The 26,639-nt window shown below is 40.2% G+C and overlaps 3 protein-coding genes and 1 long non-coding RNA gene across 4 annotated transcripts; 1 reads left to right on the top strand and 3 right to left on the bottom strand.

The window, feature by feature from the left end:
- Positions 1 to 1,172: 1,172 nt before the first annotated feature.
- On the bottom strand, positions 1,173 to 4,966 carry LOC135648830 (protein SMAX1-like). Its single transcript, XM_065166799.1, has 3 exons — positions 3,259 to 4,966; positions 2,828 to 3,128; positions 1,173 to 2,749 (listed from the first exon to the last, which is right to left on the bottom strand). The coding sequence occupies exons 1-3, from the start codon at positions 4,461 to 4,463 to the stop codon at positions 1,286 to 1,288; spliced, it is 2,970 nt and encodes a 989-aa protein (XP_065022871.1). The 5' UTR covers positions 4,464 to 4,966; the 3' UTR covers positions 1,173 to 1,285.
- A 7,892-nt stretch (positions 4,967 to 12,858) lies between these two features.
- On the bottom strand, positions 12,859 to 17,171 carry LOC108953768 (uncharacterized). The gene is made up of 2 exons (XR_001979729.2): positions 16,883 to 17,171; positions 12,859 to 13,749 (listed from the first exon to the last, which is right to left on the bottom strand). It is a non-coding gene; the product is annotated as an uncharacterized LOC108953768 (long non-coding RNA).
- Positions 17,172 to 17,704: 533 nt separating this feature from the next.
- On the top strand, positions 17,705 to 22,262 carry LOC135649145 (protein CYPRO4-like). The gene is made up of 2 exons (XM_065167257.1): positions 17,705 to 19,327; positions 21,911 to 22,262. Exons 1-2 carry the CDS (start codon positions 17,705 to 17,707, stop codon positions 22,193 to 22,195), a joined length of 1,908 nt encoding a protein of 635 aa, XP_065023329.1. The 3' UTR covers positions 22,196 to 22,262.
- Positions 22,263 to 22,864: 602 nt separating this feature from the next.
- Positions 22,865 to 26,054, bottom strand: LOC135649309 (protein transport protein Sec61 subunit gamma-like). The gene is made up of 3 exons (XM_065167546.1): positions 25,836 to 26,054; positions 25,574 to 25,689; positions 22,865 to 23,186 (listed from the first exon to the last, which is right to left on the bottom strand). Exons 1-2 carry the CDS (start codon positions 26,014 to 26,016, stop codon positions 25,574 to 25,576), a joined length of 297 nt encoding a protein of 98 aa, XP_065023618.1. The 5' UTR covers positions 26,017 to 26,054; the 3' UTR covers positions 22,865 to 23,186.
- Between the last annotated feature and the right edge of the window lie 585 nt (positions 26,055 to 26,639).

The raw sequence follows: 26,639 nt of genomic DNA, 5'->3' as shown, positions 1-26,639 counted from the left end.
AGAGAAGGCCGTAAGGTTGCCGAGCGAAGGCATCATCATGCACTAAAGCGCCTCGGCTTCGGTGGGCGTGCCTTGCCGCACTAAGATTCCTGGCGCATGGATTCCAGTACGTACTCTTCTCCTTCGTTAACACACAAACACATACATACGTACTCTTCTGCTTTGAACACACAGAAGTTGGGAACAATTAACTCGTACTGTCATATTCCCCCTTTTCCATCCTTGCTGTGTAAAGTTCGCCCAAAAGCCACTTTGATGAGCTCTCTCTTTTTTTGTTTTTTGGTGCTCCTTGTAAAGAAGTATAATCTGTGGGCCACATGTGAGGAAGTAAAGGAAAGAGAATTTTGATTTTTTTAATATTTAACAAAATAAATAACGGATGATTTTTTTGAAAAAAAATATTTTTAATTTTTAATTTATATTTTTTAATACTCTAAATATCATTTGTTATAATAGCGATAGTCAAAAGATGATTATAAAATCGAAACGATAGGATAAAGATAACGAGACTTTATGGAAGGAAAGAAAGTGATGGTATTATAATAATAAAATAAATTTGAGACAACAACGAATAATGCTAACTCAGAGGAGATGATGACTATGATGAAGGATATTTAGTGTATTAAAGAAAAAAAAATCAAATAAGAAGGAAATTATTATTTGCAATCTTTTTTTACTATTTATAATTATATTTTAAATTTTTTTAATATTTTTTAAATCAAATAAGGGGTGTCGACAAAAAATGTGAGGTTATGAGAAAGAAAAAATAATAATAATATCGAGAATATAAATAATAAATTTATATTTTATATTTTTAAAAAATATTATCAATAGCAAGAGGGTTATCAATAGTTCAAAAAAGCTATAAACAGTAGGCTTCAAATAAAAAAACTAAAAATTGATGTCACCTTCCGGTAAAAAACAAAAAAGATGGACATGTTGAAAGAAATTGCCCATAAATAAACAAGTCGATTCTATTATTTTTGATAGATTATAGTATTTGGTAGATAAGTACCTCGTTTGCACTGTCAAAATATGCTCTAATAAATATTTTACAGGATAAATTGTTACTATTAGGAAAATATATCTTAATGATAAAAGCGTTCCTCCTATTGGAACAAAGTGAAAGGTTATGGAACGTGGAAGTGACCCATTTATAGGAGGACAAAAGATTAGTGAAGAATTAGATAGATACGTTTACAGAACATAGTTTCATCAAAGGCTTCCATCTCCCCGTATGAATAGTTAGTTCCTAACATGCTCCATATGCGCATCGTCGTGCCCTTCAAGCTCCATCTATGGCGATGCTAACTGAGCTCGGCAGCGAATTCCCAGCGCAGCCGCCCTTCACCGACGTTAACCTTATGATAGTTCTGTCGCTGACATCCGAATTGCTCCTCATCCGATTGATGCTGGGAACCAACACCCTGTCGAACCATTCGTCGAATACATTGGTGGCTCCGCTCTGCCAAACTCCGCCAGCTATTCGATCCAGTGCATCTTCGTCTATCTCCAAGGGTTGCTGGTTGCCCATGGTTCTCATAAATCTCGATGAAATGGAATCCGAGACTGTCTTCCTTATCGTGCTAAGATCTACGGGTTTAAACACAATTGCTTCGCTCAATAGATCTATTAGCTCAGAAGCGTATGATGATGTCGGGGGGTCGACGGCGAGCTGCCCAAACTTGCGGTCGTGCTCCATTGTGAGGTCACTGGAATTCCATGAACCTTCTTCGGCATCATCATCGTCTTCATCTCTGCTGACAGCCAGATTCAAGTCGAGAGAAAGGTAGGACTGCTTTCTCTGTTTCATCGGCTGATCATTCTTCGACGTCCAATCTGCACCATGCTTCCTGCTCTTTTCCCCGAAGGAATGCTCCAATTGCCAGCTGGATTTAGCACGATGGCAGTTCTCTGAGTTCCTGAGATCGTCAGGCCACCAATCTGAAATGAGGATGAAGATGATGCTCCCGAGACCGACCTCCTGTCGGCGAGAATCCACAAGCCGGCCGGTTTCAATAGCACGCTTGATAGCCCTCCTAACCAGAGTGTTGGCATGATCGACGTCTTCGAGCACGATTAAGGAGAAAGGGTTCTGCTGGATGGCCTCAGCAACACGGTCAAGCGAAGTCTTACCACGAAAGCTCACATCCGATTCCCCGTCGTCACCGAGGTGGATTCTGATCGGTGCAGTGTTGAAAACAAGCTCCGATAAGGCAGAGGCCATCTTCCACTTTCCAACCTTATCGGGTCCTGTGAAGAGCAGCCATGAGCCAGCCTTCGCCCCAGCGCTGCGCAGTCCTCGGTTCCCGGATGCCCGTCGCGTCACTGCAGTGGCAATGGCAGAGGCAGCCTCCGGCTGCCAGCTGACGGCTTCGGTTAGGCCACTACGGAGCCTCTGCAGAGCAACAACATCTGAGACACCTGTGATTGTATTGCGTTGTCTCGATGAGTCTTCGATGCACTCGCTACGGGGCTTCTGCGATGGGGTATCGAGAGGCTGCGAAAGCCCCAGAACAAGGTCGGTCTTCACTGGTGGGCTGGTTTGGTGCTCCACCGAGTTCAGCTTCAGACTGTGATCACTGCTACCTTGAGTCGGCGAAATGGTTCCTGAGACTGCTAGTAATCTCGGTTCAAGAAACTGCTGTGGACGAGGGGAGCGAGTTAGGTGCAGGCGAGTGCATCTGCCACGCCATTTCCCCAGCAATTCCTCAACCTTTTGCTTCTGAAGAAGCTCTTGCTCATTCCTCTGCAGAACAGTACATATTTAGGGCGTTCATTATTTGGATTCAAGGGAATGAAAACGAGAGCGGCAGTCGATTCTAACCTGAAGGTGATCAGACGCTGGTTTCCTGCTGGGAACTGCATTCTGCAACCACCGAGGCAGAGTTCCCTTCGTATCCTCTCTGGGCTCCGAAGAATGGCTCTCAGATTCTTCTGAAACGGTCTTAGCCAGCTCAAGCTGATAGCCCTGCATGCAAAGATGGCACAAAGCTATCGGCTGCCAACACTTGGTGTTCTCCAAAGCTCGACTCAGTCCGATGGCAGCGGCACCAGAGGCCGGTGACAGTTTTGGCTGTGCAACGACTGTGGCCGAGTTGCTTAGGCTTCCACTATTGCCCCCGGGCCTGGAATCATGCAAGAATCACCATGAATTAAAATGAGCAGAGCAAGAGAAGCATTGACGAGAAAACCAGCCTGAGGCAATGGCGGACAAGACATAACAGCGAGGAACAGAGTGGTGGCAGAGTTTTGAACCTCGGGAACAGGCCAGCGAGCGGGGGCGACCTCGGCGCGATGGGCAGAGCTTGGAGGTCCCAGTCTACCTCCATCGTCGGGTGGTAGACCTGGCATCTCAGGTACGTGGCGCATGTCGCCGTTCCGACCACCCAAACTCTGCTTCCGGCTCCGTCGTCTTCTCGCAGCCTGGCCAACAGTCGCCCCATCTCCGTGACCACCGCACGGCCTGTCTGCTGCTGTTGCTGAACTGGGCTCGCTCCATGTCCGCCTGGGTTCTCCACGAGCCACTTCAAGTCCCCCAGATCAAGAATTAGACCTCCCACGCCGCCACTGATGGAGCAATCACGAATCTTGGGTTCCAGAAAGCCATATAATTCGTTGATCTTCACCGGTATCAGGCTTCGCTCCAGAAACATGAATTCCTTCTCCAAGGACACCACCTGTGCCGAACGTAGTGATGCCGGAGTGTCGATCCCAAGCTGCTCCTTTTCGATCGTCAGCAGCACCTCCTCCATAACCGACGCCGCGTCGGAGTCTCCGACAAGCACCGGATTCCTCTTCTTCGGCCTCGTCATTATCTCCAGCACCTTCATGACATCCTCCCTCTTGCTCGCGTCCTGCCCGCCTCTCTCCTGCTGCTGCAACAGAGGACTAAGGTACACGTTCCTCGTGACCGGATGGCTCGGCGAATTGGCGACTGTGGCAGAATTGGAGGAGAGTGACTGCTCGATGGCGGTTTTCACGGCGGGGCTTGAGAAGCCGGCCTCGCGCATCACGCGGCTGACGGAGGGATCATCAAGAATCGAGACGACGAGGTGGCCGAGCTCGACCCTGATGGCGAGCAGCGGGGGCTGCTGCTGGTCGAGGCAGCCGCGGCGCTGGTGCGCCTGGGCGCGCTTCACGGCGGCGACGAGCGCATTGGAGAGCGGCGGCTGCTCGGCGTCGGAGCCGGTTGCACTGGCCGGGAGGCGATCGAGCGCGACGGAGAAGCAGAGGTCGAGGGCGCGGCAGTGGAGGGGGTGGGAGGAGGAAGCGAGGAGCGGGTGGGAAACAGTGCAAGCGCGGCGGAGGAGCCCCGAGGGCGCCGCCAGGAGGTTGGCGGCCACGTGGAGCGGCGTCGTCTGGCCGTGACGACGCCGGTCCGCTTCCTCAATAGACCGCACCAAAACCGCTGCCGCCTCCGGCGTCAGCATCTGCTGCATCGTTGCCACCTCCGTCCTCATCGCTTCCTCTCTCTCTCTCTCTCTCTCTTTCTCTCTCCGCAATATCCAATATAAATCCACGCAACGATCCCTGTTTTTGTCTGCGGCTCCAACTAACAACAAGAAGAACTACGAAGCTCGACAATATAGAAGAACGTACGACACAGTTTCACCTATACAAGAGAGAGAGAGAGTATAGAACAAAGATTATAAGAGAGATGATGTAGACTGGGAATCACGGAGAAAGAGAGAGAGAGAGATGTGGTGGAAGGTATACACAACAAAACCAACAAGAACAACAAAGAGAAGCACGTTTTCTTTTGGAACCATATATTTTGGTTAAGGTTTCCTCTCATGACCTCTGGACTGATAAGGGCGGAGGAAATAGATGACACCACCTTTTGTCCTCCAATGGAAGAAACTCAAGCTGAGCCATCGCAGCTATATCTACCAGCAAAAGGACAGCATTCCACAAACACACAAGCTGGAGCAGCTAAAAAGCAGCCATTGGTGACATCAAGACCAGGAAATATTCAACCATGGCGAAGATAAGAGAATGAAAATTACCTGCGTATTTATCTCGATCAGCTCTTGTAGTTCAACTGCTGCCTATTGTCACCTTCCCACCTGCCCTTCTTCATCGACCCTTTTCCCTTCCACTAAACTAAGCACACGATGCTGATGCACTGTCGCAGTAACTTTCTATCCATTCAACCTTTAAGCGTAAACAAGTCTTATCTCTCTTACCGTGTACTTGTAAAGTTGCAGCCAAAGACCACAAAGGCTGACGGAGGGATCGGTGGGAGGACACAGACGAGCATCATTATATTTCTCTGGAACACAACTCGCACGCCCGCTCGCTTTCGCCTGCCACTCCCCTTTTCCTGCGCGCTTCTCGGTAGTAGGTGGCGGTGGGTCGGGGAAGAAGAGCGAGGGACTGAATGCGATTAACCACTTCGTGTGTTGTTTATTAGTCCGTCACCAGCTTTTCGTCAAAGCTCGGCCTCTGCCTTTAATTATTACTGCAGCTCCCACAGGCCACGCCCGCTTTTAATCTACCACATACTGTTGTAATATTTCATATCATGTTACGTTGATCGGAGACGTGCCGATGATCATTCGTGGAAGGTTGGTTGATCGATATCTCACTGTTTTATGATTGATATTTTATTATTTTTTAAAATAATATAATATCTCGTTTAGTATCGGACATTTAATCATTAACTTGTTGGACATAATAGTCATATATCTCTCTATAAAAGATCCCTCGAGTATATTCTCTTAGAGTTAATTTTTTTTAATATTTATATTTGACACTTGATTAAATCTTCTGAATCTCAATTTGACTTAAGCAATAACACGGAGAGCTAAGATTGTATCATGTCACCTTTTTATGGGATTAAGTAGTAATTTGTTATAACTAAATAGTGATAATATGCCTGAATCACTTGGAGAGGTGGTTTTCGATACTAACACAATCGAACTATCTAAAGAGATAATTCCTAATACCAACATAGTTGAACCATTTGAAAAAATAATTCTCAACACTAATATGGTTGAACTATCGGAAGAGGTAGGGCTTTCGCCACCAATATGACAAATCATGTAAATAGCTAATTCTCAATATCAACATGATTGAACTACGTGAAAAAGATGGCTCTTGATACCAACACAATCGAACCACCCAAAGAGGAGGCTTCTAACACTAATATGGTCGAACCACCCAAAGAGGTGATTCTCAACACCAATATAATCAAATTACTTAAAGAAATAATTCCTTACACCAATATGGTCGAACTGCCTTATACAACTGAACCTCCTAAAGAGACAATTCTCAACACCTCTATAATAATATAGATAAACCCAACCATAAAGTATCCCTTGATAATGACATGATCGAAGCGTCTCTCAACAACAATATAACCAAATCCAACTATGAAATATTCATATACAATAATATGACCAATTGACCAAGAAGCATCCTTCTATAACGATGTGATTGAAATCAATCATAAAGCATCCCTAGGTGTTGATGTAGCCAATCTTGATTATGGAGCATGCCTATATAGTAACATAACCAATCGACCAAGAAATATCCTTTTGTAATGACATAATCAAAATAAAGTACAAAATGTCCCTAGATGACAATGTAGCCAAACTCGATCATTAAGCGTCCCTCTATGATTACATGATTGAATTGACTAAGAAGCATCCTTCCATAATGATATGACTAAATCTAACTATAAATCTTCCTCTATGATAATATGACCTAATCGATCTAAAACATCTTTCGACGATCACATAGGTTGAAAAATTGACTAATAAGTATATTTTAATAGCAACATAAGCTAAATTTGCCTAGAAGTATCTTTCGATAATAGTACGATCGAAATAGCCAAAATCATTATATTGATGATAATGTAATTGAAACAACCCAAGATGTTATTTCATCAATAGTAGTTAAAATGACCCAAGTCATTATTTCAATGGCAGTGTCGACCAAACGATCCAAGGCGCTATTCCAATAGTAATGCTCTGAACGACCTACGGTGCAATTCCAATAATAGCATAGATGAAACAACCCAATATGTTATTCTAATGATAGTGCGATACTATTTTGATGACAACGAGATGATTGAAATGACTCGAGGTGTTATTCGAATAACAATATAATTGAAATAACCAAGGCTCTATTTTGAATCCAAGGCACTATTTTGACAGCATGAAATGGCCCAAGGTGCTATTCCGACCATAGCATAGTCAAAAAGGCCCAAAACACTATTTTGATGGTAGCATGATTGAAACGAACTAAAGGGTTATTTCGATGGCAATATGACCAAAATGGCACAAGGCTCTATTTCATTGACAACACGATCGAAATGACCCAAAGTGCTATTCTAATAATACGATTAAATTAGCCTAAAACGCTATCTCAATAACAATGCAATTGAATTGGCCCCGAGCATTATTTTATTGATATTACGATTGAATCGACCTAAAGTGCTATTCCAATGATCGTACGATCGATTCAACATATAGCTTTATGTCAATAAAGTATTATCTCGATGTTAACATAAACAAATCGGTCCAAAGTAGTATTCTAAAGATTGAGTGGTTAAACAAGAAGTTTGGTAAAAGTTACATCATGCCCAGACTCTACTTCACGTGTCAGGACATGTTGGGAGCACAAATGATATAAGAATGATGGTAAATGGAAGATTGTTGACACCTCACTATTACGCGGTTGATGCCTCATGACCATTCAGATGACTTGGCAACCAATTCAATCCTATAAAGTCAATTATCTAGGAAGCTGACTTAGCCAACTATTACCCTCAGTTTTTTGGGTTTAGTGCAATATGATTGCATCTATGATTGAAGAAAGCACATAATAGTTTTATGCATTTAACCACGACCTGGAATACAATGGTTATAGACCTCACTAAAAAGAGACCTCTTAGGTACATTCTCCTGTATTTAAATTTTTTCTAACACTTAGACTTAACACTTGATCGAATCATCTGAATCCCTTATTAAGGTATTAAAGGGCCTTGTTAGGGAGACACCAACATAACAAATAATGTAAAGAAGCAATTCCCAATGTCAATATGATTAAACTATCCAGAAGAGATGATTATTGACACCAACATGATTGAACCACCTAAAGAGGTGGCTTCTGATGTTAATACGATTGAACTACTTAAAGAGGTGATTCTTGACACCAATACTAACGATATATCTAAAGAAATAATTCCTTACACTAGTACAATTGAATTGCCTAAAGAGGTGGCTCTTAATACATGACTGAACTATCTGAATAGATAATTTTCAACACCTCTACAATAATATAGTCGAACCCAACCATTCCTCGATAATGGCATGGTCAAACCTAAGGTCTCCCTGAATGACAACATGACCAAACTCAACTATGAAGCATTCATATACAATAATATGACCAATCGACTAAGAAACATCCTTCTATAATGATGCAATCAAAATCAATCAAAAGTGTCCTTAGATGTTTGACATAGCCGATCTCGATCATGAAGCATCCTTATACAATAACATAACCAATCAACCAAGAAGTATCCTTTTACAATGACGTGATCAAAATCAAGCACAAAAGCTCTCTAAATGATGATATAGCCAAACTCGATCATAAAGCATCCCTCTATGATAACACAGTTGAATTGGTCATTAAGCATCCTTGTACAATAATATGATTGAATATAACAATAATATCTTCCTCCACAACAACATAGCCTAATCGGTCCAAAAATATCTTTTGATAGTCACACAGGTTGAGAAATTGACTAAAAAGCATTTCCTGATAGCAATAATAGCTAAATTGGCTAAAAAACATAACCTAATAATAGCATGCCAAAATAGCCAAAAGCATTATCTAGTTGACAATGCAACTAAAATGACCAAAGGTATTATTTCATCACTGGTGGTCGAAATGGCTCAAGCCACTTTTTCAATGACAACATGGCCCAAACGATCCAAGGTGCTACTCTGACAATAGCACCTCTGAATGACTTAAGGTGCAATTCGAACGATTGTATGAAACAATCTAATATATTATTTTAATGGTAGTGTAATCGAAATAGCTTAAGACACTATTTTGATAACAACGTGATGATCAAAATGACCCAATGTGTTATTCGGATAACAATATAATTGAAATAACCTAAGGCGCTATTCCGACAATACGAAATGGCCTAAGGTGCTATTCCGACCATAGCATAGTCAAAAATGTCCCAAAACACTTTTGATGATAGCATGACTAAAATGACTTTAGAGGTCATTGCGATGACAGTGCAATCAAAATAGCCTAAGGTTTTATTCTATCAATAACATAATCGAAATGACTCAAAATACTATTCTGATCATAGTGGTCAAATAAGAACAAAACGTTATTTTAATAATAATATGATGGGGGGGGGCTAATAAAAGATCATGAACACCTTTCCATTATGCGGTTGATACCTCATGATCATTTGGATGATATAGCAACTAATTCAATCCTATAAAATTAGTTATCTAGAAAGTCGACTCAGCTTACCTTATGTTTTATAGGTTCTATAGTATATGATTGCATGTATGGTCAAAGAAAGCACATAACCATTTCAAACATTTAACCATGACCTCGAATACAATGATTCCAGACTTCATTACAAAAGAACCTTATGTATACTTAATTTTTTTTGAAATCCTTCAAATCCCTTATTAGGGAGCTCTTAACGTAATTTTTTTATAGAATCCTTGTCCAACCCACTTATCTCCTGATATTAAATTTACCATAAACTTAAATTCAAACTAAGATCGGATTTGAGCCCTCCTTCACGTTGGACAAATCTTGCTGTAATAAGAAGAAATGTGATGCAATTTTGTTATTTTGGTGTCGGATAATGTTTACTTTTTCTTTTTTGTCCTTTGGCATCATGCACACTGTTTTGTGCAGTGATGTACACATCACGTAAGATAGGCATGAGAAAAATAGACAACCAAGATTCGATCCTTTGAAAGGAAGTCGAATGTCTTTACCATCTGAGTTAGTGCACATCGACATCATATATAATGTCTATGAGATATTCTTTTTCTAGATTTACTTTTTTCATTCAACTATCATGTAATACGAATATTAAATGCATATACTATGGTTTAATGATTCCTACCATGTATCAGCTGAGAGTTCTGAAAGCATAATATTAAATAGAGCTAGGAAGGGATCATTTTAGGTTCGATGTATTGAAATAAAGCAATAAGTTATATGGGGATTATCAACCTTCAGTCCATTAAAATCGTAAATAGAATTGTTTTTATGACTTGAACTGTTTACTGGAATCGTAAATGAGTAATTTCACTCAATCGTAAATCGTAAATGATTAATTTTAATTTACATGAAAATTGTGATCATTTCAGGTCTCTTCGTGTGATGGTATTAATCGCTAAGATAAAGGGCTAATAAATAATTAAAATAAATTAATTGATGGTAAAAAGTGTTGGTGGGAAGGTTGATCGATTCGGTTCTAATCCGACTTGCACGAAGATCATGAGGTTTCCGATGTGATCTTTGTGATGCTCAAGTCAGATTTCTAAAATAGATTAGATAATCGTAAGAGTTAGAAGTTTCAAATCTCGATAATTATGCCTCGGTTAAAAGTTACACAAAAATATTTTTTATATATTTTTTAATCGACTTATGTTGAGGTTATCTGATTGACTATTGAAGATTTTTATCTTCTTCAATTTATAATGTCTACTTGTCACTGATTTTGTCCATTTCCTACCTACCTAAAGCTTGTGAAACTTTCCGCCTACTTTTCTTCTCTTTATGATCGGATAACAGTTGCTTTTCATTTGATTAAGAAGGGTTTGTGCTTTTCTTCTCGTTGGTTAATGAAGTGGATTGTTCAACAATGGAAATTAAATAATTATTTTTTATTATTTACAAAATTAAGAACTTGGCAATAAATATTCTATTAGACCTTCATGGATGAAAATTTTCCATTATGTTCGACATCATGTATATATATGGTTGTCATCGTCTTCCTCGTGACTTCTCTGTAGAAATATTAGACGACGGGATTATAATTTGTTTATTAAGTTTATAAATGTTCTTTTGATGATTATCTAGATCTTGGTCTAGCAATCTTCTTCTTAATTATTCACTTTTTATTTTTTTTTAATTTCATCTGTAATGAAATCTATTCTATAATTAGAAAATATTTTTTCTTGTCTTAAAGTAATTTTACATAAAATTGTTATGGAATGGACATATGAGTACTCAATCATAATCTCTCTCTAAATAAGGACAATTCCTGCAGTCACTATTTTTGTAAAAAAAAAATTATGTATTTTTATTTTTTTGTTACTGTTATTTATAAAATATGTGACATACGAGAATACTGATGTTTGACATTATTAGAGAAAACTGTAAAAAGAAATATTTTATTATACGAAGATTCGTTCGAGGATAAAATAAAGAGAATTATTTAAGATACGATGAAATTAGAAGATTTGAGATGATTAGTATCAGTGATAGTATGAGAGGAAAAAAAAAATAAGAAGATTTTATTAGAAATCATACAGAGAAATTTAAGTACTTTTAATTTAATTAATAATATAATAGTCAGTTCTCGAATAATTAAAACATTGTCACTTACATAAAATGAGACAATGGCAAACATCAAAAGATAGCAGTTATGATATTAACAAAGCAAAAAAGGAAACCATCATCAATACTATCATGATGAGCTCAGAAGATAAAAGGGGCATTGACAGCAAGCCAGCCCTGGGAAAAGTTCCTTTGGATCTCCCCTTTACAAAAGTAGCAGTTGCTTTGAAGGGTGGTGCCATGGACTTTCCTTGAGAGTTGTCTTCCCCTTGTCCATCTCTACCAAACCACATCTACATGACACCATCATGCTTTAACCCTCACTTCCCCACTCAAAAAGGCTCATGCCTTGCTTCCCTCATCCTTCCACCTCTCTCTCTCTCTCCTCCTTGAGAGATAATGAAAGCACTTGACTGGGCCTTGCTACTCTTTGGCCAGTGGTAGTGACCATAATAGATGGAAAAGGTTCTGCCTTTACAGAGATGAGGGCAGTTGACACTATCAATCATCTGAGCAACAGATGAGGAAAGAAGAATCATTACAAAAAGTTAAAGTGAAAAAAAGATGTCTACAACATGGACAATTTGCCAAGTGGAGTGCACTCAGAAAGCTTACTTTCTCTCTGCATAAAGTCATTCATTCATTCCCTCTCTTTTTAACTCCATAGTTTTTGTCATTGGTTTCCTTAAAACTGGGCCACAAAAAGGAACCCACTTTTGCACAACAGAAGGCTGATGATTCCTCTGGAGTAGAAAGCTTTTTCTTAACATTCTATCTAACCTCAATTTCTAAGATTGGGAGAGTGGATTGGACTCTGAAGAGAATGCTCATGGTTTCAGCAAGTAGTGCAAGTCATTTTGTTTCTGGTCCCAAGTGATTCCATGGGTATATATGCTTGAAGGAGCTTCCACTTTTCACCTGTGGTGTCTGAGGCATTTCAATGAGGCAATAAAAAAGCTGATCCAATCTAAAGAAGCAACAGAAGAAGAGCTAATTCAATTTGACATGCACCAGAGGAAGGAATCCAATTCAACTTGAAGATGAGGATGCCATTTTTGACAAACTGACTTGATGTCAGGAGGGCCCCTCCCTCTTTTGTTCTCTCAGAGCTGATCCTTTTCTACTCTCACTCACATTTAAGAACTAATACACAAATAATCTCTTTGAAGTGTTCTGCTCAAACAAAGCAAAAGGTTTACAATGATAACTATGATTAGTAATCATTGTTTACTATGATACAATTTTATATGATGAAAGAAAGGCCAAAACACCAATAGTTGAATAAAAAGTTGAAGGTAAGATTAGAAAGATGGAGATGAACCCAAAATTACTGAAAACACAATATGGTGACGATTTCATCATAAACAAGATTACACTGATAAATACATCTAGATTGTACAGCAGGCATGCCGTTCTGTTTAGAAACTATCTTAACTTGTACTCAGTTAAGATGATACCACATTATCAGAGTAGCCATGCGTATAGATTTGTTTGGATGAAGATTTACATCCTCAACATCATATTTTATCAAGTACAAACCCTTGCTCATCTGAATTTCTCTTTCAACTGTAATCTGGTGAGAAGCAAGCAGGTGTCCTCATAACAGGTTCGATGATAACTAATCACAAGTGTCCACGGAGAAGTGAGGCTAACCTAGGTAGAACTGTGAACACAAGATTTTGTTTTGGGTGAGAAGTACTCTGGAATTATGTTGACTTCATCTTCTTTCAGCATCGACGCATCCGTCCGGGAGTTAAATGATTCCCTCCTACTCAAATCCTTTGCCATCTTTCTCCTCCTGTAGCGATGCCAAGCTGCCTGAATGAAGCAGGCAGCCCATGTCCTCCAGTGATGAGAGTAGAAATGGAAAGTGCTGCAGCTTTCAGCTTTTCCAAAGGCCTCAACTTTAGCCAGTGTTCTTACAATTCTTAGAGGAAGGCAAGTTCACCATGGCCTTTGGAAGAAGAGCCCAATCAAGAAGTTCCTTACCACAGAAATCACTAGGCCTGTGCATCACAGAATTGAAGAAACCAGTTCCACCTCTACTAGCAGTAGAGCTCTTCAGTCTGTCATATGTTGATGAAAAGCATTTGTGTCGGGGTCACCCTCTCGAACAATACAGGCGCCTTCTGTGCTTAAAGAGGATACAAAAACCTCACATATAGTGTCTAGAAGTTGATCATCCATCTGCAAGGAAAAACGAACCTGCAATTTTGAATCATAAAATATGATGCAAAAACAAAAAAAGCGCTGAATGGTGCAGAATTATGGGCATGCATGAAAGCTGGTTTATTTGCACAAGAGAAATAAGATTGCCAACCAGATGATGCCCTCCAAATGTCCTTTAAGGAAACAAGCATTGTTACAGAGATTGCCAAAGCAAACAACATCATCAAAGAACAGATACAAGAACAGAAACCAGTTTGACCAAAGAGTCGGTTTACCTAGTTGCATTGAACATAGCAGGTACTGGAGATTTTTCCTCTCCCAGTGAAAAGAATCTGTAGTATTCCTGATGTAAATATGATCAACTCTTATAAAAGAACACTATGACAAACCTCTTAGTTATGCACATTTTCATTAGATAGGCAATCACATATTGTAAGATGTTAGATACTGATCTCAGTAGGTTAGCTCTAGAAGATTATATCCATCATACAAGATACAATCTGCTAGAGCTAACCTACTGAGATCAGTATCTAATATCTTGCCTCATGTATTCAAACACCAAGACCAATGCTCGAAGACATTTTGGTTTCTGGAAAGCCTGCAGGAGCTTTCCAACAGATCCAAAAGCCAATCTCCAGACCTGTCAGCTAAATCACAAGACTGTTCTGTTGCCATGACTACCATGACCTATCTTACCTTGAAGCACAGAGGACTATGTGACTCATCTAAACTAAATGGTATTGATGCACCTTATCATTCATCCATGTATGTCCCCATCCTTGCCAATGGATGATAGCTCAAATTGGGTAAAAACTCTTAAAGAACAATCAGAAGTTATGCACACAACTAACACAGATTAAACCAAGATAAAGAGCAAGAAAAAGAGATCTGAGATGTTATGTGTAAGCACAGACCTTTCTGTAGTCATTAAGCAAACCAAGAGGAAAAGGACCTGGTTCAATGTCAACAAACATGTTCATACAGTAAAATAGTGGCAAGCAAGAGGTATTCATTCCTCTTCTATCCGCCTGAGAGACAGAATGATAAAAAGTAGATGAAAGAAAAAAAGAAGATATAGCTTAGCTATGACAAATACAGATGCAAGGATAATATGAAAGAAAAACAAGCGACTGAAATGTTTAGTGCCATAAAATTGACAAAGTAAACTATTATGTCACCCAGCGGCATGAGTTACACATTAATAAAAATTAAAGATATTCAAGTTCTAATATCCCAAAAGATTGAGATTAGAAAGTTGGTGCCAATGTTTGATTCAAATATTTTGTTTGATAGAAGAATATATGTAAATGTTATAAATACAAGCACATAGATGATTCGTTCATAAGATTAGAGGAACATGTATGTATATCGCTTTCTAATGAACAAAGAATTGCCAACCAAACCAAAGTAAGCAATTCAAGGGAAGATTAACCTATGCTGATGCTTGTTGTTAATTAGTCAAAAACATTGCATTTACCTGCAGTGGTCCTCTGTCCCACCCAGACAAGTGGGTAGGTTATCATCACCGGGAAAGGGCAGGTGCTGCATGCAGTGCCTGCATACAGTATCAACTATCATGCACATAAATTTACATGTGCCTGCCACAAGGACAGCACATATGGCAGAAATGCCAATATGTCATGGTAATCTCCATCCCATGTTGACATAAGGCTAACAGGCGCGTAACAGACATGATACCGGCACAAAAAATCCTTGATTGCCTTGACCAGAGTAATATCCAAATGAAGCTGGAAGGATTTTGGATGAATCAAGTCGGGAAGTAACATTTTGGAAACAAAGATGTACAGATTATCTAGCGTAAGTAACTTTGCTTGTTCAACAGTTCCAAGTTTCCAGTGATATTATCTTTATATAGTTAACAATTCAGATGCACTTTGCTTTGCCAATTTCATCCTAATGCATGTCCCAGCTAGTTCACAACATCTTGATACTGATCTGCATGATACAAGCATTTGTTCAATTAAATATTTATGTTTATTAGAAGTACTCAAAATTCCACCAGTGCAGTGGAAATAAAACATTGATAATAATTGTCAAGGGATCCATCATTAATCCTTTGCAATAAAGGCAAACTTGCTCCAGCAATAAACTACAGCTTACATGAAATTAACTTCCTTTAACTTTAGAGAGCAACCTAAGCTGTTTCATTTGAGATGATATTTAATGAACCAGAATGAAAACACTCATGAAAAATGTGACTGCAACTGAAATGGAGCCTATCAATGGTAACATGTCAATACAAAAGTGTCAGATACAAAGTAAATATCACATGGAATCCAACCTGGCAATACAACTTATTCAGCTTCATAACAAATGAAAATAGGATTGACTACATACGTGCTGCATTTCTTTTTTAGTATCCTCAGAAGGCATTTACCCTCTCAACACTCTCTTTAAATAATTTTCCATAATATGCACAATCATGACTACAAGACCCTTCAGTAATGATTACTTTCTTCATTTGTTGGTTCATTCCACGTCTGGACAGTAGTTCAATCATGACTATCATTAGCTTACATGACTAAACATTTAGATTTTATATAAAGTTCAATGTCCAATTCCCTGATCCTAATATTCCTCTCATCAAAAGGAAACAAATAAGATAAGGGGTGTTTATATACGAATTCAAGGTGTATGTCAATGCATGGTAAGCATTATTATGGTTGTTGCCTTTAATTATTCAGAGAATATAGGCCAAATAATTGCAAAGGCATCATTGCATGGTAAACATTCTTGTATCCTTAAGACATTTTGAAATTTTGAGCATTTTGTAAATAAAATATTTACTCCATAAGGAAGTGACCAAGGGAAGAAAGATATAATTGGAATGTTCTTCTGACATGATGGAGCATGACTAGATTCGAGGAAAAAAATAGTCTAGTTATTTCTATTTGTATGGTATGCTAATGGAGCGCAATTGGATACAAGTCTTCCTTAATAAGAACACTAAAGAGCACGTGTTGCACCCATCCACCAGCATAAACAGTTCGGTTAACATTCAAAAAGACATCTTTTTTATACCAATCAGTCGTTCTTGCCCAACAGAACAAGCGCAACAATCGTGGATACAACTCCAAAATCTGATAAAGAAATGGCAACAAGAAAGCATAAGTCGGCTTGAGGACCTCACCACAGATAAGTGAAGGGTTCCATGAAACAAGATCGATGGGAATGAGCTCCTTGGTCGGGTCAAGGGAGAACCTCACAGATTTCTGCCCGTCGAGGTACGCCCTTCTACCACCGGGAAGCGGCTTACCTCGCGGAGGACCTTCCGGCCGGATGCGTGGCGAGAAGACGACGACGAACCGCGGGTTCTCGGAACCCTAACCCCAATCCGAAGGATTGCGATTGGATTCCGGAGGGTGGAAGGGGAGAGGAAGACGGAGGCGAAGCCACATGATCCTCTCGAAAAGACAAGTGTTCACGTATTGGCCAATCTCAAATCTCAGCCGTTCACTGAGATGGTAGACCCATCTTTGGAATATGAACGGTGATGGGATCAAAGCAAACAAGAAGGGTGCGTTTCTGCCGTCTCGCAAATTTGCTTTCTTCTTTGACCATGTTTACCTTACCAGGGTCACCTACCAGTCTTGTGACTGGCTACATGCATGAAGATCCACGTGGGCCCCACCTTCCGGGGTCCCTGCTTAGGAGTGCGATGAAAAACGAAATAGTTTTCTTACCCAATTACAAGTCACTGCCAGTTTTACCCACCTTTAGGCGAGGGGTTTCTGCCTGGCCCACATCGTCATACAATCATAAGGTAACGGAGATTACCGGGTAAATGGTCAAGGAGTAGTAAAATTATTAGCATAGACTCCGATCGGTACCCTCACCGCTTAAGGCAGGTGTTAATATCGAGTTCGAATCCCCGCGCTCTCTCCACTATAAGTTCCCTTCCGAATTCAAATCTTGCCCGCTTCTCGTACACTCGCTCGCTCGCTCGCTCGCCATGGGAGGATCTCACAGCCGCGAGGCCTTGGAGCTCTCCGATTCCGACGAAGAAGAAGGGGGAGAACAACAACAACAACAAGACCAAGGAGGAACCGGTCACCGATCGGGGGAAACCCTAACCCCGACCTACTCCCTCGACGAAGTGGATCGGCAGCTTCAATCCCTCAAACTCCAGTATACTAAGCCCTACTCCTCGCCGTCTCCCTCCTCCCAGAACCCTAGCCCTACGAACTCTGTCAAGCTCTACCTCCACGTCGGCGGCAGTTCCCCCGCCGCCCGCTGGGTCCTCTCCGACAAGCTCGCCTCCTACGCTTTCTTTCGGCCCTCGCTCTCTGGCGACTCCGACGGCGAGGATGAGAGCCCGTCCTCCTCCCCTTGGTTCCTGCGGATCGGCGCCAGGGTCCGCGTCAGGGTCGGTCCGGAGCTGCAGCTCAAGTCGTTGCCCGACCAGCGCCGCGTTGATTTCGTCGCCGATGGGGTGTGGGCCATCAAATTCCCCACGCTGGAAGGGTATCGGGAGTTCCAGAATCAGTACCAAAGCTGCCTCTTTGAGAACGCCTACGGCTTTGCAGCGAACGAGGCGAACAAGGTGAAGGTGTTCGGAAAGGATTTCATGGCGTGGGTGCGACCAGAGGCAGAAGAAGAGAGCATTTGGGGAGATGCTGAAGAATGCTTTGAAAGCAGTCCTGGGCCGTTGGCTATGCCGACCAGGGTCAACCAGGACTTGCTGGAGGAGTTCGAGGAGGCGGCCAATGGAGGTGGGATACAGAGCCTCGCACTTGGTGCACTTGACAACAGTTTCTTGGTGAGTGACTCTGGGATCCAGGTTCTCAGGAACTTTAGCCATGGGGTTCATGGAAAGGGGATTTCAGTGAATGTTTCGAGAAATGGTGGCCGAGCTGGCGGGTGTTCTACACCTAAGAAGGCACTTTTGATGAAAGCAGAGACCAATATGTTGTTGATGAGCCCAGCACAAGGGAATTCCCGTGCAACTGGGCTTCATCAGCTGGACATTGAAACGGGGAAGGTTGTCACAGAGTGGAAGTTTGAGAAGGATGGAACTAATATTACCATGCAAGACATAGCAAATGATAGCAAGGGTGCTCAGTTGGATCCATCAGAGTCCACCTTTTTGGGGTTGGATGATAATACTCTTTGCCGCTGGGACTTGCGGGACCAAAGAGGGATGGTCCAGAACATTGCAATTCAAATGGAATCCCCGGTGTTGCAGTGGAAGCAAGGTCACCAGTTCTCTAAAGGGACAAATTTTCAGTGCTTTGCTACCACAGGTGATGGTTCTATTGTTGTGGGATCTCTGAATGGGAAGATACGGTTATACTCAGACGGTTCTATGAGGGTGGCAAAGACTGCATTCCCTGGACTTGGATCACCGATCACTCACGTGGATGTTACTTTTGATGGAAAGTGGGTATTGGGCACAACAGACACATACCTAATACTTATAAGCACAGTCTTTAAGGACAAAGATGGAAGGGAGATGACTGGTTTTAGTGGGAGAAGAGGTCACAGGATTGCTGCTCCAAGATTATTGAAGCTTACTCCACTGGACTCGCAGCTGGCTGGCACCGACAATAAGTTCCGTGGGGGACAGTTTTCATGGGTATGACTGACATTCCCCAAGTTTTTCTTTTTTGAAAATGCATAATGTACAATCTCCAATTCATGTTTGCTGCTGATTTTTGTTGCTCAAGTTCTAGTTGATTTCTTAATTTATTTGATTGAACTAAATGTTTTGGCCGCTGGGATTAACATATTTGATTGTGTTCATGTAATTTTTGGCATGGTCTTCTAGTCACAACATTCACTGTGACATCTTAGAGTTTATAATTATTTTGTTGTTCTTCAAATTAGGAATTAGTCATTGTAACTTACGTTTTTGTGACTACCAAGTTCGAGTTTATTAAAAATGTACACCTTCATGTTCGAAGTTTAGTTTCTTTTTTTGTTTTCTGTTTTTGAATAGAAATCTGTCTTTCATAAGTAATCTTGTCCATGACTATCATTTTCAACTTTAGCTTTTCTGTGTTTCCATGTTTTTGCAGTTATTTTTTTCATTACTCTCAATCAAAATATTTTTTTAAGAGTTACATGAGTTATGCCTTTAATTAGGTATTCTTCATCTTAGTTTTTTTTGTTAGCCTTTGATATCATTATTCAGTTGAATGAAATAACTGATCCATTAATTTGATAGGTCTAGAATTACGTGACTCAAAATACTTTAGCTCAGATTAATAGCAATAGATTCATTTAGTACTATAAACCAGCTCAGATCTCCTTTTACATTTGATATGAGACTGAATTGCATCTTTTTCTTTTTCACTCTGTCAGCTTCTTTTCTTTATTTTTGTGGATGCTATCCTCCCAAACTCTCTCTGTGCCATCTTGGTGTCTTTGGACATCAAGAGGCATCGATCATCTGTAATATTCTTAATCTGTATGTTTCCCCACGGTTACTATATTTATTTCCTTATGAATCCTATTCATCGGAACTAAAATCTTATGAAGTGTTGGTTGATTTGTTGCCTCTTTTTTTTTCTTTTCTTTTTGTTGCTCATCGTGGGATATGTCATGGGTCTCCTAACTAGAGGACATGATTGAGATCATTAATGGTTTAACAAGGAGGGAGCCAAAAAGGCCATTTCTTTTGGACAAGAGTCTAGAATAGGTAGAGACATTCACCTTGGTTGACACTTGACATATTTTGTAGGATATATACTTTTGGGCAAGAGAAAAGACAAAAGAAAACTGACTTAACATAACCATTGATCTGATATCTACTTCTGTCACAGTCCATCCCTGAGAGATTGTTTTTGTCTCATAATAGAACTTGAAGACCTTTTATAGAGTAGGAAATTGGTTGTCACTGTGATTACTGTTTTACCCATTTGAGTTAAGATATGGGAGCTCTGAAATATTTATCCTCATTTTATTTTTGCTTGAGATGATGGACATTGCCTTGGCTTTTCACAGTGTTTGTAAAAGTATTGCATTGGCATTTTGAGTGTAGTATTTGTAGATTATTTCTGACCATGATTGTTGTACCTGTCGATATATTAGTAGAACATAGGAAGATTGTTACCTGTGTTATTGCTTTTTTGTCATTTAAGTAGACGTGTTCTTTTATTTGATATATGTGAGTGCACACATCGGACTATGATTACTACTATAAAAGAGAGTAAGATTTGAAAATCTGTTAGTCGTTTGAGTATTCGTTTCACATAATTGATTTATGAGAATGGTTGCAAACCTGAATATAGCATTGGAATTGCTAAATGTTGGTTTACAGCATTATAGATTGTTTAATGAATATTATAAACAATGGTTTATATGAACAGAATTTGGTTAATGTGTTGCGTAAACAAAATTAATTTCCTTGATCTGATATCAAATGGTTGGCATGAAAAGGATTTGATGCTCATGTTTTATTGGTCTGTAGGATTTCTTTTTGCTATATTAATGACTTGGATATTTCTATTTTATAGCTGTAGGAGTAAATCTGAGCTCATCATCATATCAAAAGTATCTTTGGCAGTTTAGACGAGTAAAAAAGATGTTGCCAATTTCAGGACTGAATTGGTTGACATATTAACAAAGAGAAAAAGTTTGTAGAACTTCCAACTCAAACTATGGTAGCCATTGAAGTGAGAATGTGGTGGTTCTATTTGAATGTCAATATATGGTAGTGACTGGAGTGAGAATGTGGTCCCATGTGAATGTTTCACATGATGTGGTTGTTTCTTAAGCAAACGATGGAAATACATCTTGAAAATCCATATCGAATATTATATTTGAGAGGCCATGGAGTATCGGTCCATTGAAGCGGCAGAATCTGCCAAGTAAAGTACCTAAAATCATGTGATTTAGCTTCTTTGCTTGTTATATATGTCCATTTAGGTGTGAATTTATATAGTGCTGTTGGTATGTTGTTGGATAATGGTACTACAAACATCATGTGATCCCTGCGGAAGTAAGGGATATGAAAACTAAAGTTTTATTTTCATTCTAATGTGCGTCATTTTTCTTTTTTTTTTTCTTTTCATTTACTCTTAACGCTCTTTTGTTAATTTTTTTTTTGTTTTCTTTTGTTTGTGCGTCCTTTTTCACTTTTGTCTCCTGTGGTTAACAGCAGTTTGCATCTCCATCGATATTTTGGTTGATTGTTTTGTGATTTCTATGCATCCAGGTGACTGACAATGGTAAGCGGGAGAGGCATCTGGTTGCGACTTTCGGCAATTTTAGTGTCATCTGGAACTTCCAGCAAGTAAAGGACAGCAACCACGAGTGCTACAAGAATCAGGAAGGGCTGAAGAGCTGCTACTGCTACAAGATCGTCCCCAAAGATGAATCCATCGTGGACAGCCGCTTCATGCACGAGAAGTTTGCGGTGAGCGACTCGCCGGAGGCACCTCTGGTCGTGGCAACCCCAATGAAGGTGAGCTCTTTCAGTATATCAAGCGGCCGGCACTGACTTCCGACCCCTCTGCTGACCGCTGGAACCTCACGGATTGTATCGACTTGTACTAGTTCGCATTACCTCTTACGATCCTCTACTTTGGTGTCATTCTTATGTGAAAAAAATCGAGACTCATGTTTTTGTTGATATCATTCAAATTGTTTGCTCGAGGGTTAAATATGTGCGTTTCATCATCGACTGTTCTTGGTTATGGTGTTGGAGAACATTAAATGTATGACAGCAGCAAACTCTTACTCGTGCAGGCTTCCTGTCGATTGCCTTGGCGCATGACAGTAGCTGTCATGTAGAGAAAGCTGCAAACGCTTAATGTAGGGTTGTTTTAACGTGGTGGGCTCTATTGTGTCGGCAACCGATCTGATCACTAGATGATCTTAAATTTTCCTGTCCTATTACATACATTATAATAATTGCTCCGGTAAAATCTACCTTCCGTTCAAATAAAGCACATACAACATCCTACCATCAGATTTATTTATCCAAGGGAAATATATATATACAGACAGGCACATAAAAACTTACTTGACTTTTGTCGTTGCCACCGCAACTCTCCGCTGAGAAGCTTCAGGTCAACAACATCTTGCAGATGATGGCACCAAGGACTTCTCCAGTAGGGATTCATGCAAGCTTAAGAGGAGGAGCATGGTGAAGCATCGAATGTTAAGATTAGAGAGGAATATTCCACGCATCACTTGAAGAATTTTAGTTTAACGCCCCACATTTTGCAGATGATAGCCATGCAAACAAAATGTGGCAACTATGTCAAACAAATGCTACCACTACATTCGACATATCAGATACCAGAACCTGGATCTATAGCTCTCCAGACAGAGAAGGTCCATGTAACAGGTTATCGATCATACATGGAAGTCAAGTACCAAGTTTTCTTCACAGTGACACCAAAAATGCTGGAGCAGGGGAAACCAATAGGATGGCAAATACATTTCCCTCGTCCAACAGCACGCAACCCCTCGGGCCACTTAAGCTCCTGCAGCCAGAAACATCAGAGGAGAAAAGAAAAAGGTTCAAACACGAGCAGCATTTGCTTTTAATGAAGTGGCACGTCAAGTACAAGTGCAAAGCTTATGAAAATCATCATGACGTATCAAACGTTTGCATGATCTTATATGTACTACATATAAAACGTTTGTTCCCTATGAAGATTAAGCAAGGTGAGCATCAGTAATGCATATGGGCAGAAAAATAGACGAAGTAGCAGGTTTACAATTTAAATAGAAAAAGGTGTTCCTGATCTGCCTTACTCTTTCATTAAATAAAATCACTCCAGCAATATCACCATCAAAGTCTCCCCGAACATTGAAGTTTTAGTTACCAAGGAGATAACCTAGGTGTTTGGGCTATCACCTTCAAAGTACAATGAAATTCTTCTTTGGTAAATATGACAAAAACTCATCACACACACACACACACACATATATAACCTTTTCTGTGAGATAGGCATCTGTTACTACTGCCTAGACTATCATAGTTGAAGGTCTTGGTTGAAGAGACAAGGAAGTAGCGGAGGGTATAGGCAGAAAAGATGAGAAGTGAGACTAGAAAAGTTGGCAAATGGTGACCATGTAGAAGGAAGTGTCGGTGTAGGACAGCATGGTGGCAGTTATCAGTCAAGGACGTCGAACAAGAGGAAGAGGGAGCGAGGTTTGCAGCTCAAGGAGGAAGATCTTGTGGCCTGGGCACCATAGGAGCCAAGAGCAATAATGGCTTTTTGGGCTGTCCACAACTCAAGGAATCACAATTTGTCAGGAGTAAGGCATCAGGAAAGTGTTGTCCTTTTATATAATCCAAGTCAAGCTCAAAAGCTGTATCCAAACTTCATTAAGCTGGCATGTTCAAGGCTCAAAGGCTCATAAAGCTCACAGCCCAGGCTCAGCTTAGATATGGCCCAACTCGAGGCCACACATTCCCAGACCTGAACTTGGACTTGCTTCACAAGGCTTGAATCAATAATCATTCATCAAAATATTCCTAAACAATTAGAATTGCAAAATCCATAAAAATTATGTAAATAATAATCCAGCATGGTAACTCAAGTTGTATGGACACATTTCAATTTTCAACTTAATGCATTATTTAATTTCAAATGTTCCTTTGGCAAAGAATGGAGAATAGATGAGAATAAACTAGACATTCAAGCTTCAGGTTTTACTTCCAAGGAGCTAGGTGATAATTACCACAAAAGAGGAATTAAGTTAAATGAAATAGAACCAAATCGAATCTTCCAACAAGAGAAAATTTAAACTTAGCTTATACCTCACATTGCAATTCTAATTTTTGAAAATGTCACAGAAGTTGAAAATATTACAATAAGAAAGGTGAACAAAGATCACAGGTGATGATAAGAACATGCACACAAACGCACATGGAGAGGCCAAAGGAGGATTGCACATAGTGTTTTGATCAATTGTACATGGAGAGACAAAGAGAGAGAGTAAAAGTAAAAGCAAGGGAAAAGATTAAAGATTACCAATGCAAATGGATGAATATTGGAAGAAAGAGAAACAATCACCCACACAAGTAAAGAGAAAAATTGAAAGAGGGAGGATGAGAAACACAAGGTAAATTACAATGGATAGCTCACAGAGAGAGGAAAAGTCGAGGGTTATATAAAGTTATTAAAAGACCCAGAGTCGACTCACAAGTGAAATGGAAAATAAAGATTAGCAATGTTGTAACTACCCTCTTGTTTAACTTATGAGAATCAATTCACAAAAGCCTCCAAATAAGCACAACTTCCTTTTTCTGATAAATGGAAGCTTGCTCATGCATGACAGATTCAAGGTATCATCGAAAGTGGTGGTGTCCTCTAACTGACAGTGAATTCAAAATGGCATCTTGGCCTTTCAATATAATCATGTTCCCTTCCACATATCCAAGGTAATTCAAAATGACAGTGAACAAGGTTAAACAAACAACATATTTGTAATCTGAGTTCCAAACATAGCCAGCCAAATCCCTTATTGGCCTTCTGCAAACATACGTCTAAAAAGTAATTAACCTTTATGTGCCATTGGACCACATTGCTATATTCGTAATTTGAGTTAAGCATGTAATGGATCCATCAGGTGACATCAACCTCCAGTGGAAGTTTAATCATACTGACATGAACAAAAACCAGCAGTTTGCTCAGACGATAAGTTTATGAATAAAGAGAAGTAATCGGACAAGCCAAATACTGAAACATCTCTTTGGAAAGATATCGAGAGCATCGGACACTGTAACCACTTCGAACACAAAGACTAAGTCGAAGTTATTTCACGTATTGCGACCACAATTTTTCACCCCTAATGCATGAAAACCCGATTCCTTTGCTGAATCAACAACATAGACCACAAGGATTTCAGATCCAATTACCTAACTGGAGCCGACAATGATGTTGTTGATCGGGATAAAGATCAGCTTGACGAAGAACCCGACGAATCCCATCACCACGAACCCGATCGCCGTGCGGACCGCCACCTTCGAGAACTCTGCAATCCCGACCCGGCCGATCCAAACGAATAGCGCAAGTTTTAGGGAAAAAGTCAAAGATCCAAGAGACAGGAAGCATTCGATCGAGCAAATCGACCGAATCGAGCGGAGAAACGATCTGACATGAGAAATGGGAGCGTCTTACCCTTGCGATCGGGCTTGTGGCAGCGCTTGACGAGGCGGACGCTGTCCTTGGCGAACTCCCTCAAGGGATCGACTGCGGAGTCCAAGGCATCCATGTCGATCGCAGATAGCAAAACCCTAAGCTCGGGATCGAGATCGAGATCGAGATCGAGCACTCGGCAAGCAAAGTTGGAAGAACACATTCCCCCCAGGTCTTATACTGCCGTGCTCCAACTTTTGATCTGAATCGTCCGATATGAGACATTACATTGAATCAACGTTCCTATGATCCTACCACCATATTGGAATGACGCGTCCACTACGCTTCGAGATGCGTGAAACTTTTGATGGGTGATCCTGTGACCTACTCCTGGGTCAATGGACGGTCGGATTCTCGCGATAAATGAAGTCAAAACTCAAATCCGCCAATGACTTTAAACACAATTTTTAGTGACACTTTTTTCTCTATTTGTTAAATTAATTTTTTTCATAATAAACTAAATAAAAGATGAACTCAATGCACATTTTTTATATTTAAAGAGGTATTTTCGAAACTTAGACGAGAAAAAAATATTATTAACGTCTTAGTTAGCTCGACGAGATCCAGACTCGTATGCGTAGGATTATCCGAAGTGTTTCATAGGTAAAAATGTCAAGCACCCGAGGTATCACCTACACAAAAATAGAAGTCAAAAGAAGTTTCCTAACTTGATCCCTCTACCGTCTAAGTTACTAATACAATATGTATAAATGCGAACGCTAATAGTAAAAAAAGATAAGCCCCTCCCCTTCTATTAAAAACGGGCTTTTTTACTTAGTCATAAAT

Source organism: Musa acuminata, chromosome BXJ3-9 (genome assembly GCF_036884655.1).
Source record: "Musa acuminata AAA Group cultivar baxijiao chromosome BXJ3-9, Cavendish_Baxijiao_AAA, whole genome shotgun sequence".
Classification (NCBI taxonomy): domain Eukaryota; kingdom Viridiplantae; phylum Streptophyta; class Magnoliopsida; order Zingiberales; family Musaceae; genus Musa; species Musa acuminata.
Note: the sequence above shows the minus strand (reverse complement) of the source record. Positions and strands in the feature narration are given on the sequence as shown.

Excerpts from the sequence above, each read along its gene's own strand:
- LOC135648830 (XM_065166799.1), bottom strand. The coding sequence starts at position 4,463 with ATGAGGACGGAGGTGGCAACGATGCAGCAGATGCTGACGCCGGAGGCG. Across the intron at positions 3,129-3,258 it reads CTCGCTGGCCTGTTCCCGAG|GCCCGGGGGCAATAGTGGAA; the intron begins GTTCAAAACTCT and ends GCATGATTCCAG. Across the intron at positions 2,750-2,827 it reads CAGCGTCTGATCACCTTCAG|AGGAATGAGCAAGAGCTTCT; the intron begins GTTAGAATCGAC and ends ACTGTTCTGCAG.
- LOC135649145 (XM_065167257.1), top strand. The coding sequence starts at position 17,705 with ATGGGAGGATCTCACAGCCGCGAGGCCTTGGAGCTCTCCGATTCCGAC. Across the intron at positions 19,328-21,910 it reads GTGGGGGACAGTTTTCATGG|GTGACTGACAATGGTAAGCG; the intron begins GTATGACTGACA and ends CTATGCATCCAG.
- LOC135649309 (XM_065167546.1), bottom strand. The coding sequence starts at position 26,016 with ATGTGTTCTTCCAACTTTGCTTGCCGAGTGCTCGATCTCGATCTCGAT. Across the intron at positions 25,690-25,835 it reads CCACAAGCCCGATCGCAAGG|AGTTCTCGAAGGTGGCGGTC; the intron begins GTAAGACGCTCC and ends TCGGGATTGCAG.